We start from the raw sequence: 14353 nt of genomic DNA on the forward strand, positions 1-14353 counted from the left end.
ATATCTCCCAAAACCAGATACTAAACATATTTTATGTTTATTATGCCTTAACATATTTCATATTATTAAATTACAATATATATTTTTTGTACATTTTCTTTGTATAAATATTTTTTATTATTTTTATAATAATTGAAATCCATCTAATCATTTGTCATTTCAAGACTGAGGTGTCTTTTGTCATTTTGCAATGATGAAGGCAATTTTTATGATCATCTTTTGGAAATGGATCAATTTTGAGTATTATTTTTGCTGCTATATATTTTAGTACTGTTACTAAAATTATCTCACGTTTTTAATTTTTTATACAAGACATTCATTATATGAACATAACATATTACGCTTTCAGCGCCGAATTTTATTACGGTGGTTTTTTTCCACAGATAGTGTAATTTTATTTAATATTTTTTATGTAATTTTATTTAATATTTTTTTTAAATTGACAACAAAAATATTTTAAAATTGGTTAACTTATATTTGTTATGTACAGTTTTAGTTTAAAATGATTAAACTGAAGTTATATTCACATTAATTATATTAAATTACATTAAAATCGTATTCATATACACGATTTATTGAATTCAGGAATAAAAAAATTATCTATTATAAAAAATATCAAATGAAATTACACTTAAAAAAACAATTATGGTAGAGTAGAGGAATCTAGAACGGATGTGAGATTCAATTTTCCCGTAATGGATTTTCACTTTGAACAGTGATCAGTGTTACTAAGAGAAATAAAGTCAATTTCAAGATTTTGTTTTAAATATACTATTTATGGAAAAAGAAATATTTCACGTGCTTTGTTATCCGTACCCAACAAAAATTAAAGATTACTAATAATAGTAATTGAAATACTATTTTAATGGATTTGCACTGCATGTTTTTACTTCCTGGAATTGAAAAGCGGATTAAAGGTTAAAAACTAACCTGAAAAAATAGATATAAAATCCAGTAATCAAATTAAAAATTGATGAAATGAGTAAAAAAAAGGTCAAATATAAGTTAAAATAGAATTATTATTATTATTCTTAAAAGTTAATTTTTTATTTTAAATATTTAAATATTTAAATTTTAAAAATAAAATAAAAAACCATGATGGCAGGTTAGAATACAACTACTTATTTTTTATTTTTTATTTATAAAAAATTTCATATTAAATATTATTATCCATCACATAAAAAAAATAGAGTAGATTCTTATTTTTCTTCTCTTCAGTAAACTGAATATAGTAGTAACATAAAAAACCTTTTACGTAGTTTAAAATATCGCATGTGACTTCATTCATTTTGATTATTTCACTTTACATGTTGAAAGCAATAAAATAATATATTTCACTATCTTTACGAATTAAAAATACCAATAATATTGGAGGGTGAAATAATGTACTTAAGAATAATTATAATATACTTAATTTTTTTACAAATAATTATATATATATTATATATATTATTTTGTATGTGAACAAATGGAACAACTGCAAGTTTTTAATCATCAAGAATTGTAACTCTGAAAGAAAAAGTTTGGAAAGCGATGAATCTGTGATGGGTTAGGAAGTCGGATTTTATGAAGAGATATTTTATTATTGTTTACGTATAGAACCGTATATTATTCAGTATTCTCCAAATTTTGTTCACACACGTTTCGGGCTCGGTATTCGTAGATGTTTTCTGCAGAAAAGAAATGGAGATTGTACCTAAAAAAAATTCAACGCTTTAATTAGTCTTCAGTATTCAGAGTAGTAATAACTGGGGAAAGAAAAACGTACATTCAATCACTGGGGAAAGAAAAACGTACATTCAATCAGATGACGTTAATGTATTAATAGGGTCCATAGAGAGCATTGTTCTTGTTGGACAAGAATTATCTTGTCTTAGTTAATTGTTAATAATGAAGATTTGTTTGATTTCTTAATTAGCTTTATTATGTAAATAAGATTATTATAATTTTGATTTGTGAAGTCTTGTTAATTTAGGTACAATTGGCTTCAAAAGAGGTTGAATGGAGCTTGAACTCAATTCGCTTAATTAAAACACATTATAATAATCAAGGGATAAGGAAAAGTATGCATAAAGTTTATACTGGTTCATCCAATAATTAGGACCACGTTCAATCTCCTTAAGTAACCTGCTTAACAACTTTAGTAACACAAGTATTGAGCATCATTCCATGAAAGTATTCTACACCTCTCCAAGGAAACCAATCTTATTCTCTCTGTGAGATCAAGACCTCTAAACAAGTGAGAAACATTTTAATCAGAGAGCATCAGTAAAAGCGCACAGGGTTATCTTCACACAGTGAAGGATTTACAATATATGGCTCACTCCCCAAAGAATAGATACTCTAGCAAGTATGAAAATGTATAATCACAATAAGACTATTCACACTATAGATATTGATCATGTTGTATATACGTGATGTTGTGTGTCTTCTTCAGCTGCAAGATCTTTATATAGCTTTCAGATTATGATTGTCAAAGCTTTGATTTCTTCTCTTTTTCACATAATCGTCAGACGCTCAATATGGAAACTCTTCGATCTGGTTGATTCTTCTGCGTCTTGGACTTTAAATATATTTTGAATTGTTTCTTCCTTTGTCCAAATGTGAACGTTGATACTTCAATGGGGTAATCTTGACTATCTTTATCATATCCTTCATTGTTTTGAATTGTTATCATCTTCTTCTCATCAAAAGCTACATATGGCAACTTCTGCTCTGATCTTACATTGTGCGTCTTTGAACATGTGAAACAATTTGAATTGTTTTCTCTTAATCATCTAATGTGAATGTTAAACCTTCAATGCTTTGTGATTAATTCTTCAGTTGATTCTGTCATGTATTTTATTCTTGAATGTTTTAGACTCTTAATGTCTTATATGTGCCTTAAAACTAAACTCACTCAACTTGCATGATGTCTTATATATGCCCAACAATACCAAAAATCTATTAAGTGTGTCAAAATTAACTGCTGACAATAACATTTTTGTTGAGTTTGATGCAAATTGTTGCTTTGTGAAGGACAAGTTAACAAGGAAGGCAATTCTAAAAGGGACACTTAAAGATGACTTATATCAGCTTTCAAAGACTGAACGTGACTTGTGTGCTTATGTATCTGTCAAGGAAAGCTAGCATAGAAGGCTTGGTCATCCAAATAATATAGTCCTAGATAGAGTCTTGAAAAGTTGTAATGTGAAAACTATCACCTAGTAGATTTACTTGGATTTATCATCTGAAATAGAAATCAGATACTGCACAAGCCTTTATTCGGTTTTAAAACATGACAGAAAATTTGTTTAACAAGAGAATTAAGACAATCCAATGTGATGGTGGTGGTGAATATAAAGTTGTGCAAAACCATGCAATACAAGCATGGATACAATTCAGAATGTCATGCCCTTACACATCACAACAAAATGGTAGAACTGAGAGAAAACACATGCATATTGTTGAATTTGGCTTGACATTGCTAGCACAAGCCAAAATGCCCCTACATTTTTTATGGGAAGCTTTCTCCAGAGTATTTTATCTCATAAACAGGCTTCCCTCTCTAGTCACTCAAAATGAAAGCCCTTACTCATTGCTTTTTCGAAAGGAATATGACTACAATTCCTTAAAACCCTTTGGGTGTGATTGCTATCCCTGTCTCAAGCCATATGATCAGCACAAACTACAATTCCATACAACCAGATGTGTGTTTTTGGGCTATAGTAACTCTTATAAAGGATACGAATGCATAAATTCTCATGGAAGAATCTTCACTTCAAGACATGTTGTTTTCAATGAAGAACATTTTCCATTCCATGATGACTTTTTCAATACAAGAATTCCCTTGAAAACACTAACTGAGAGTTCATCTCTCCCTTTTTCTTTGCCTACTGTAAGTAACTCACATATTGGAGAAACCACACTTCCAGATAATAACAATCTTGGTGACAAACAAGAACCATCCAATCCAACTGAGAGTTTTGTAATTAATCTTAGCAGAGATCAGGCTGCAAATGATTCAACAAGGAGCAATCCAATTTCTAAAAATAATTCATCAAGCATCAGTCTAATTTCTAAAAATAATTCACCAAACAACATTCCAATTCCTGATCTCACAGAAACAGTTGCTAGAGATCACCAAGATCTTGTTGAACAAAACACAAACATCAACACTCATTGGACCAAGAGCAAGGTTGGAATTCACAAGCTAAATAAGCCATATGTTGGGTTTGTTGAAACTATCACAGATGAGAAGGAACCAGAAAATGTCACAGAAGAACTTACAAGACCACAATAGAAAGAAGCTATGGAAAAAGAGTATCAGGCACCCATGTCAAATCAAACCTGGCTCTTAGTGCCATATCAAGGTTAAGAAAACATCATTGCTTCTAAATGGGTCTTCAAGACCAAGTACAAAGCAGATGGGACAATTGAAAGGAGAAAGGCAAGACTAGCAAAAGGATTTCAACAAAAAATTGGATTGGACTATGAAGAGACCTTCAGTCCAATTGTCAAGGTCAATACAGTTCAGATCATACTCTCAATTGCAATGCACCTCAATTGGGAGGTCAAAAAGTTGGACATAAACAATGCATTTCTCAATGGCTATCTCAAAGAAACTGTGTTTATGCATCAACCAGAAGGATTTCTATACTCAACTAAATCAGAACATGTTTGCAAGTTATCCAAGGAAATTTATGGATTGAAACAGACCCCAAGAGCCTGATTTGACAATCTAAAAAATGCCTTAGTCAACTGATGTTTCGAGAACAGAAAATGTGATTCTTCACTATTCATTCTAAAAGGTACAGATCACATGACCTTCCTACTTATATATGTGGATGATATAATTGCCACAGGGAACAACACCAAGTTCTTGGAATCCTTCATCAAACAACTCAATGATGTGTTTTCACTTAAGGATTTTGGTCCACTGCACTACTTCTTATAGCATTATCAATTAACAAACTCAGGCAATTCATGAGCCATCCCACTATAGATCACTGGCGAGGCATAAAAAGAATACTGAGATATTTTCAAGGTACCATTCAACACTGCCTGCACATTAAACCATCAACAGACTTGGACTTAGTAGGATTCTCAGATGCAGACTGGGCAACAAGTGTGGATGATAGAAAATCCATGGCTAGTCAATGTGTCTTCCTTGGTGAAACACTTGTTTCTTGGTCTTCGAGGAAGCAAAAGGCAGCCTCAAGATCCAATACAAAGTCAGAATATAGAGCATTGGCTGACTTAGCTGATAAAATAGCATGGACCCATTCACTTCTTGATGAATTGAAACTCCCTCTACCAAGAGAACCAACATTGTGGTGTGATAACTTGAGTGCCAAGTGATACAATCCAAGTAAACAAGGAGATGACCAAGGCCTCAAGAGACCATTCACACTATGAGCATTCATCTCAACAATCAAATCAAGACCCCACCAAAGATCTAGCGGACCTCACCAGAAGAAGAAGTGGGCATAGACCAGAACACCAGATGTTTTTTCTTCTGGTCTTCTTAAAAATAAAACATGTTGTAAATAATTTGGACTCATTTTAGGGGTCCAAATAGCAAAATATGCTAGAATAGGTGCCTTTAGCATAATAGGGAGTGTAGTTATCATTTTAGCTTGTGCCTAACCCTTTAGGAAGGAAAGTTGACCTAGCTTTTAGAAGAACAAGCCTAAGGTGCGGGTTTGACTTAGTCAAACCCTAACGGCAGCCCCTCATACATTTACCATCCTATCCTTGCTCATCTTGTTTTCCAAGGCACTCATTCTTATAAATAAGGTGTCTTACTCTATGTATTTTCAAGTTGAATTTTTATATAAAAGGAAAACTCTGCACAAATTGTGTGAGACTTGTGTTCTCTTAGCTTAGGTCTTATCTTGTGAGAGTTGAGAGCTCTTCAAGTGGCGGCCCTCCATACTTATCTTGGAGAATCCACACTCCAAATGGAGTGTTCCATCACCATAAGCTTTATTTCCTTCATCTCTTCTTCCATTGTTCCATTACGCCTTTGTTCTTTATAATTGTGTTCTTATTTTTGCTTCCCTTTTCCATTTTGGTTTCCATGAGTTTCAATTCTGCAATATGTATCATCTTCATCATACAATGTGTTTTTCCCTTTTTTCTTTTGAAAGTGAACATTCACACTTACTTAACCACTAGGTTAAGTTCGTGTCTAGTGAGGATCTTCCCTAGGTTTCACCTTATATTTGCTAAAAATTCAAATCATAAACAAAGTGTCACCCTTAAAATGGATAAATCTAAAATCAAATCACATCACTAAGGCACTAAATTCAAATCCAGTTACGCATACTCGATCCAAACACATTGAAATTGATGTGCACTACATCAGAGACTAAGTACTGCAAAATGAGATTGTTGCAACCTATGTCCCATCAGCTGATCAAATAGCTTATTGTCTCAATAAATCATTAACTCATACATGATTCAGCCAACTCAAAGACAAACTAGGGGTGACTCTCTCACCCATCAGTTTGAAATGGGAATTTAGAGACAAGATCCCTTAATGTGTAGATTCCAATAATTATCTTTGATTGTGTCAATCCTTGTAATTATTGTAATTATCAACATTGATTTACCTCATTTACTATAGTATTGTGATACTATACATTAATTATAGGATTCATAGATAGTAAAATCTTTGGTTGTTGTTTGATAAAAAACAGAAAAAAAATTGGACATTTCAATTGTTCAACTGTTTTTTAAATTTCTAGACACCCAACTTAAATTTATCAAACTTCAATTAATTTTCAAAATATTATAGTAAAAGACAACTTATATTATCAATATCATTTTTGTTTGAAAGTTGTCACCTTCTTTAATTGAGAAAAAAAAATTATATTTTATCAATACATATTAAAAAAAAGTCTTATTCATCCTTCTCACCATTTTGAGTAGCATTTTGCATATACATAACATAAACTTAGATTAGATTACATCAGTAAAAACAAACAAACAAACAAGATGCACGTTTACTGAAACTTTAAGATTTAATATATATATATATATATATATATATATATATATATATATCAAATATAAAAGAATAAATATTCTAAATTATGCCACAATTAAAATTTAATAAAATTATTAATAATATATTAATCATTTTATTAAATTTCAAATAATAAACTAAAGCTCACTAATAAATTTAATATTAAGAAAATTATAATAATAAATATAGCAGAATAAATAAATTCAATAGTACAAATTTGTAATATAAATTGCTACATCACGAATTATGTGACTTCTAACCTAATTTATATACTTTATTCATAATGTTGTAAAGTAAATTTATTTTGTTTCCAAAATACTCTTTTATGTTATCTTTAATAAATTCGCATGTGACATATCTATACTTTTAATAATACATATGAATCTATGTTCGTATAAGTTATCTCTTTATTATTTTTTTCTCTCTAATTCTTCGATTTTCACACAAGATTCCCTCTCTATGCTTCTCTGTCAAGTGCTGCCACCATTTTATTTACTTTTCGGATATATATATATATATATATATATATATATATATATATATATATCATTTATGATATTATTTTTGTTTTTATAATAATATTTTCACTTATTGTGTCTTTCATTATTTTAAATCTTATTGATAATTTAGTTATATGTAAAAATAAATTTATTTTGTGGACGAGCAAAAATCCTTTATATATATATATGTATATATATGTGTATATATATATATATGTATGTATGTATGTATTTAACATTTGATATTCCATGAAAATTTTGTTAACTCAAAGTTCTTATGTACCTAGCAAGAATTGACGTTGGAAGTTATATTTTACATTTATGTGTGAATATTTATAAGTTATTTTATAATTAATATAATAAACTTATAAATATTTATAAGTTTCCTATTGTATATTTTTCTTTCAAATTTCATACTTATTGCATGTAGAAATTGATTTACTTTTTTAAAAATTACTATGACTTATGGAGAAACGTGGCCTTAATCATCACGTTGTAACATGTCAAAGTCCCTCACAATTTTAAGATTCATCTAAACACAATCTATTTTTGTCAATGAAAACCAACCATTTCCACAAGATTAGTACACTCTGAACACTTCCATCACTTTTTTCAAGACCTTTTTTGGTAAATAATATCAAACTTCTTAAAACAAATAGCAAGATTCTACAAAATCTGAACACACGCATTATCTGTTCATTCATCTCCATGCAAACTTTCCATTCTCGGTTTCAATAAAATATCAACCCAATACTTCAAAGTCAAAGTTCTCCTCTTCATTATTAGGAACAAAATTGACTTCTCCATCACCATACACACACTCAAACAAAACAAAAAAGGGATTATACTTATGATTTACCAGAATTATTATAATGATCAAATTGTGAGAAAAACGACAATCCAAATGTTGCATATTACTTTTCTAATCTCTGATCAATAGCAGCAACATGCATACAAGGGAAACCGATGCTAAACTCTTCTTCAGATCTTGTCTTTACTTCCATTTTTATTTTTATGACAGGTTGTCCACCACTTTTTTATGTGCTGCAAACACCTATTCCCTAATGCTATGATAATATATAATTAACTAGTAAAGGATTAGGTGGAAATAATATCACTGTGTTCATTCAATAAATTTTCAGAGTAAAAACTAACAAAGATTTTTCTGCACAATGTATGTTAAGATATTTACCTAGAATTTGTGCCAAGCTTGGTCTTCTGTCTTCACTTTGCTCTCACTTCAGAGGAAACATCTCACCGACAGAGATCCCCACCACCACAAACCTCCAAATTCAAACCTCACCTCACCCAACCATTGGGCAGTTATGGCTTTATCATCGACAATGAAAGCTTAATTATTGTGGATAAAAAGAGCTTAATTATGAGGCCCTATGTAACATCATCACTTCTAACAACATCAAATGACTTAATATTGCTTAAATAAAAATGTTAATTTAAAAATTACATATTATTTTGGAAAACATCAATTTATAAAGAAATTTGAAATAAAAACTAATTTTAGAAAGAGTAAATTAGAGAAAATCTTATAATTAAAAAAATTATTGGTATTTAAAGTAGTTTTTATTATTAATAAAAATTTATAAAGTAACTTTTAAATTGGTATCTAACCATTAGCTACTATGATTTTATATACTAATTATTTATTGTAAATTAGTCTCTATTAGTCTTTTAGAGATTAATTTAGAATCTAAGATATTAGTAGCTAAAACCTTGGTAGCTAATTTATATATCAATTTAAATACTATTTTATAAATTTTTATTAATAATAAAAACCACTTTATATACCAATAATCTTTTAGTTTTTAAAATAGTATCTAATTTAATTAATATAATGATTAACTATTTTTTTCTCTAAAATTTGTTATTATTTAATAATTTTCTTACAGTGAACTATGATTTAGTCAATATAATTTTAAAATTATTTTATTTAAATAAAAATTTGTTTTTTTAATTATAATATGGTACAAAATTATCAACTTATGAACACTCATTCTAAACATAAAAATGGATTGATGTTGTTGGTAAAATAGTAGGTAGATGTAAACTAAAATTTTCAGATATTATAAAAAGAATAACAAGATAACTTCTTAGTGAGAATGTATGTATTCTTCACTGAGAAAATTATGTTTAAGCTGAAAAATACAGTTTGAAGACAATAAAATTGTTGATGTAAATATTTAATGCAATTATATATATTTTAATTTTAAACTTAATTACTATAATCTCATGTAAAACTATATAATTTATGAGTTCACCTAATAGTTAGAGAAATAAATATTGTAGAAATAATTTTTATCAGATAACTTTACACTTAATTTAATAACCTTATCTTAGAGTTGATAATTGGATAATGCAGGAACATGAGTTAAATTTGGATAAAATAAAAGAGGCTACACCTATCCTTCAGTGCAATCACGTGCCATGGCGCGTGGTTTATTAAATGAACAATTCTTGACTTGAGGAAACGTACATGCAGGTCCATAATAAAATGGTGAGCACCAAAGTTTGTGCAGTTTGCAACGTTGATTTGAGCAGCATTGTGTTGACTTTGAGAGGTTGGATTTCTCGGGACATGTAGCAGCCAACAAACCAAGTGGCTATTTAATACTACAATGCTTTCATCAGAATTTCCTTTTTATTGTCTTTGCACACTTCCATGTGACATCTCTCATAAAAGCTCCTTTACTAAACTAAACTAAACTAGTGGTGACTTTCTTGGTGGCTTCACTCACCATTTTGAAATCTCTTTCTTTTCAGATCTCATTTCAGATCCATTTTACAAACTTGGCTCCTCTCCCCCATTGTCCTACCACCTGCTCCACATTACTGAAAAATTCTTTATTCCCATAATTCCCATCAAAAAACTTTTTTCCTGCAATCATTATCCCATGACAAATACTTTTTTCTGCTTAAAGACTTTCTTTGCAAATTATTAGATTTTGGACAACTGGAAAGTAAGAAAAAACTAAAAAACCAAAGCCAAGAAAGACCATGGTGGATTATTCTGTTTTGTGTAGCTCTACTCAGTGAAACTCATGCCAATACCATCTTTTGAGAAATTCAACTGTTGTATGTTAATTCATTTTTTTCAACACTGAACTCTGCAGTAGAGTGTGCTGTGTGTGATTAACCAGTCTCTATCTTAGTACAAATATTTTAGCCTCATAAGATGAAGAACCTGAGGGCTTGTTTCCCTTACCTGTTTCCTGCAATCATTCTTGTTCTGGTTACTCCTTCCTCGGTTGCTCAGCTATCACCAAGTGAGAATAGAATTCTATTCCAAGTTCAGAAGCTTCTTGAATATCCTCAAGCTCTTCAAGGTTGGACAAGATGGACCAACTTGTGCTTCCTCCCTCCCTCTTCTTCCCTCAAGATAGTTTGCTCAAATGGTCATGTGACAGAACTAACAATCATTGGAAACAAGACCTCCCCATCTTCACACACTCCCAAGGCAGGTTCCTGGACTTCCCTTCAAACACTTTCAGGAAAATTCTCCATCGATTCTTTCTTCACTGTCATGACAAAGCTTTCAAATTTGAAGGTGTTGTCCTTAGTGTCCTTGGGTTTGTGGGGCCCTTTACCATCCAAAATCAACAGGTTTTTGTCTTTGGAAATGCTAAACATTAGCTCAAATTTAATTTATGGGGAAATTCCATCATCTATATCCTCAATGATGAATCTAAGGAGTCTTGTTTTGGCTAATAATCTCTTCAATGGAAGTGTCCCTGATCTCCAAAGTTTAACTTCTCTTGAAGAGCTCAACTTGGGAGGTAACAAACTGGGTCCAGAATTCCCTTCAGTCGGAAAGAATCTTGTCACTATTATCTTGAGAAGTAATTCACTGAGATCTCATATTCCTCCACAAATTGTGAACTTTGACAAACTTCAGGTATTTGATGTCTCTTCCAATGACTTTTTTGGAAACATCCCGTCCTTTTTGATGTCTATGTCTTCCCTTCATTCCCTAAACTTGGCCTCAAACCATCTAAGTGGGAACCTCTCAGTGAATATGGCATGCAGTTCTTCACTAACATTTGTGGATATCTCACATAACCTTCTGGTAGGAAAATTGCCAGCCTGCCTTGGCTCAATGTCTTCAAAGGCCACAGTACTGTATTCTGGAAATTGTTTGTCAACCAAAAGGTTAAATAATCAACAACATCCCTCTTCTTTTTGCAAGAGAGAGGGAGCTTTGGCTGTTAAGCCTCCAGCTAAAAAGCTGCAGAATGAATCAAAGTCGGGTGCCAAACTAGGCCTAGTGATTGGAATAATTGGAGGAGCTGTAGTAATTGCTGGACTTCTGGTTTTTCTAATTGTGTTCATCTTTAGAAAGTCCAATGGAGAAAGATCAAATCATAAAATGGACAAATCTGTTGCAAATAAATATTCTGCCACTGCATCTCCAAGACCAAATGGTACAAGTAAGGCGACAATTATGTTCTTTTCTATCAGTGTTAATTGATTCTATATGATATCATAAAAATCTAAAGTCTTCTTTAAAATTCGCTTGCTTCATTTAAGTGATGCATTAATCTGGTTTCTCCCGCGGGAGTAGGACATATTCCTCAGGCAATGAAGCAAGCTACACTTGGACTGCCACCATACCGTATTTTCACATCAGAGGAAATTGAAGATTCAACAAATAACTTTGACCCATCAAATTTAATAGAAGAGGGATCACAGGGACAGGTAAGATATTTTTCTATAATGTTTATGGATTCACATCTTGAGTTTTATAATGAGATGGAACCCACAAGTACAAGGGGTAGTGACATGCATTTACTATCATGTTCATACAGCTATATAAAGGTTGGCTCAGAGATGGTTCAGTGGTCCTAGTTAATTGTATTAAAATAAGGCAGAAAGGTCTCCCCCACAGCATCACGCAGCAAATAGAGGTATTATCCAATTTGAGGCACAGGCATATGGTCAGTGTTCTAGGACACTGTATCATTACTGAACAGGATCATCCCCTACCAACAAGCACAGTCTTCATCGTATTTGAGCACATCTCAAATGTGTCATTGAGGGATCAACTTGCAGGTATTCACATAGAAAGAAATGGTAATGAAATATATGAATGCCGCAAAAATGTAGAATAACTTGAGTCTTCGTTCAACAGATGGGAGGAAGAGGGAAATGCTGAAATGGCCACAAAGAATGGCAATGAGCATAGGCATTGCAAGAGGAGTCCAGTTCTTACACACAGGAGTTGCTCCTGGCATATATGGCAACAATTTAAAGATTCAGAACATTCTGTTGGATGATAGTCTCAATACAAAAGTCAGTAGATACAGCATTCCATTGCCATCCAAGGTTTAGACAGGCTACATAATTTGATCATTCTCTCATTAATATTGTACAATAGAATTGAATCTATAAATCTAACTTGCATGGATCAATTTTCAGAGTGCACATAATGAACACACTGCCACCAATCATATTGGCAGGTATTTCTCCTTTTACAATTTTTTTCATCTCTTCTATTCCACAGTTATATCCCAATTATAATTTGTTGTTAAACCCATGTGCAGCACAAATAATGCAGAAAAAGAAGATATCTATCAGCTGGGTGTTATTCTTCTTGAAGTTATCACTGGCAAACAAATTGCTTCACCAAGTGAAATAGAGGAGATGAAGGATGAGGTATGCATTAAAACTTTTTCGTTCTTAGTCATATATCCCTGCCTCTCGTTTTAATTGTCACTTTTGGAATGTTTTCTGCCTCAAATTACGTCACTGGAATATTAAGAATATACTGATTACTTTTTTTTCAATAATATCCTCAAGAAACAAATGTACTAATAATAGATGTATAGGTGTAACTATACAATATAATAAGGTAAATTTGTAATGGAAATTGATGTGATAAAATGTTTCTTAAGCTGTGTAACGACAAATACAATGCTCACAACCTACAAAGTTTGTTCCAAACCCCACCGAATACCAAAGATGTGTGGTAACCAAATCAAGTAATATTATTTTTCTTAGCGTTAACTGTCTCTATATTATGCTCAGCTGGAGAATGGTTCATCAGAAGCAACATCAGTTCTTAAAAGTGTAATTGATCCTTCACTGCGGGGAACTTATGCATATGAATCAATGAAGACTGCAGTTCAGATTACCATCAACTGTCTCTCCAAGGTTTCTAGCCAGCGTCCTTCAATAGAGGATGTTCTTTGGAATTTACAATACTCAATGCAAGTTCAAGAGTCATGGACCAGCAGCGGAAACCTCAGCACAAAATTCTAAACCACTTGTCAATAAAAATGTTTGTTTACATTTCATAAGTTCATTATCATAATGAATAAATGGTGATGTAAATATGTAATTTCTTCTCTTAGGCCCAAAAACACTGTTTCGCCTGCATTTTTCCATACTTTTATTGTTATTAAAGTCCTTCCAAAATTGAATTACGGTCTTATCAAAATATCATTTCCTTTCTTCTATGATTTCGACAGGATTTACATCACGAGCACAACTCTATATATAGTTCATTTCACCGTAGTATTAATCTTTTTTTATAACTTACACAATTTTTAAAAACTGCTGGAAATCTCACATGACAGATAAAGATAATAAAGACTGACCATTAATATATACTTTTCACACAATTTGACACTGAACCTCACATCAACTATAAAGAACAACATTTCATAATAATATATAAACGATTTCATAATATATAATCGAATATAAATCTTAGTTAAACTTAAAATTTAATTCTTGATAAAAAATTTAAATTCCTAATAAAAATTCATAGACACTCCAATTATTTAATACTCTCACAACTCAAACTTAAAATCACTTCTAAATTTTT

General features: G+C 31.3%; 1 protein-coding gene across 2 annotated transcripts; it reads left to right on the forward strand.

Moving 5' to 3' along the window:
- Positions 1-10167: 10167 nt before the first annotated feature.
- On the forward strand, positions 10168-13946 carry LOC137806606 (probable LRR receptor-like serine/threonine-protein kinase At1g14390). Of its 2 annotated transcripts, none has more exons than XM_068606813.1 (7): positions 10168-11954; positions 12089-12222; positions 12333-12576; positions 12656-12849; positions 12943-12983; positions 13068-13179; positions 13552-13946. In XM_068606813.1, exons 1-7 carry the CDS (start codon positions 10703-10705, stop codon positions 13783-13785), a joined length of 2211 nt encoding a protein of 736 aa, XP_068462914.1. In that variant the 5' UTR covers positions 10168-10702; the 3' UTR covers positions 13786-13946. The 2 variants fall into 2 exon arrangements, with proteins under 2 accessions (XP_068462914.1, XP_068462915.1); XM_068606814.1 differs by having other exon boundaries at positions 10174-11948.
- The last annotated feature ends 407 nt before the right edge of the window (positions 13947-14353 follow it).

The sequence above is a fragment of the Phaseolus vulgaris genome, chromosome 3 (assembly GCF_000499845.2).
Source record: "Phaseolus vulgaris cultivar G19833 chromosome 3, P. vulgaris v2.0, whole genome shotgun sequence".
Lineage (NCBI taxonomy): Eukaryota > Viridiplantae > Streptophyta > Magnoliopsida > Fabales > Fabaceae > Phaseolus > Phaseolus vulgaris.

Bases quoted from the DNA above. Each gene is read 5' to 3' on its own strand.
- LOC137806606 (XM_068606813.1), top strand. From the start codon at position 10,703: ATGAAGAACCTGAGGGCTTGTTTCCCTTACCTGTTTCCTGCAATCATT. The intron at 11,955-12,088 runs GTAAGGCGACAA...CCGCGGGAGTAG, and splicing joins TCCAAGACCAAATGGTACAA to GACATATTCCTCAGGCAATG. The intron at 12,577-12,655 runs GTATTCACATAG...TTCGTTCAACAG, and splicing joins ATTGAGGGATCAACTTGCAG to ATGGGAGGAAGAGGGAAATG.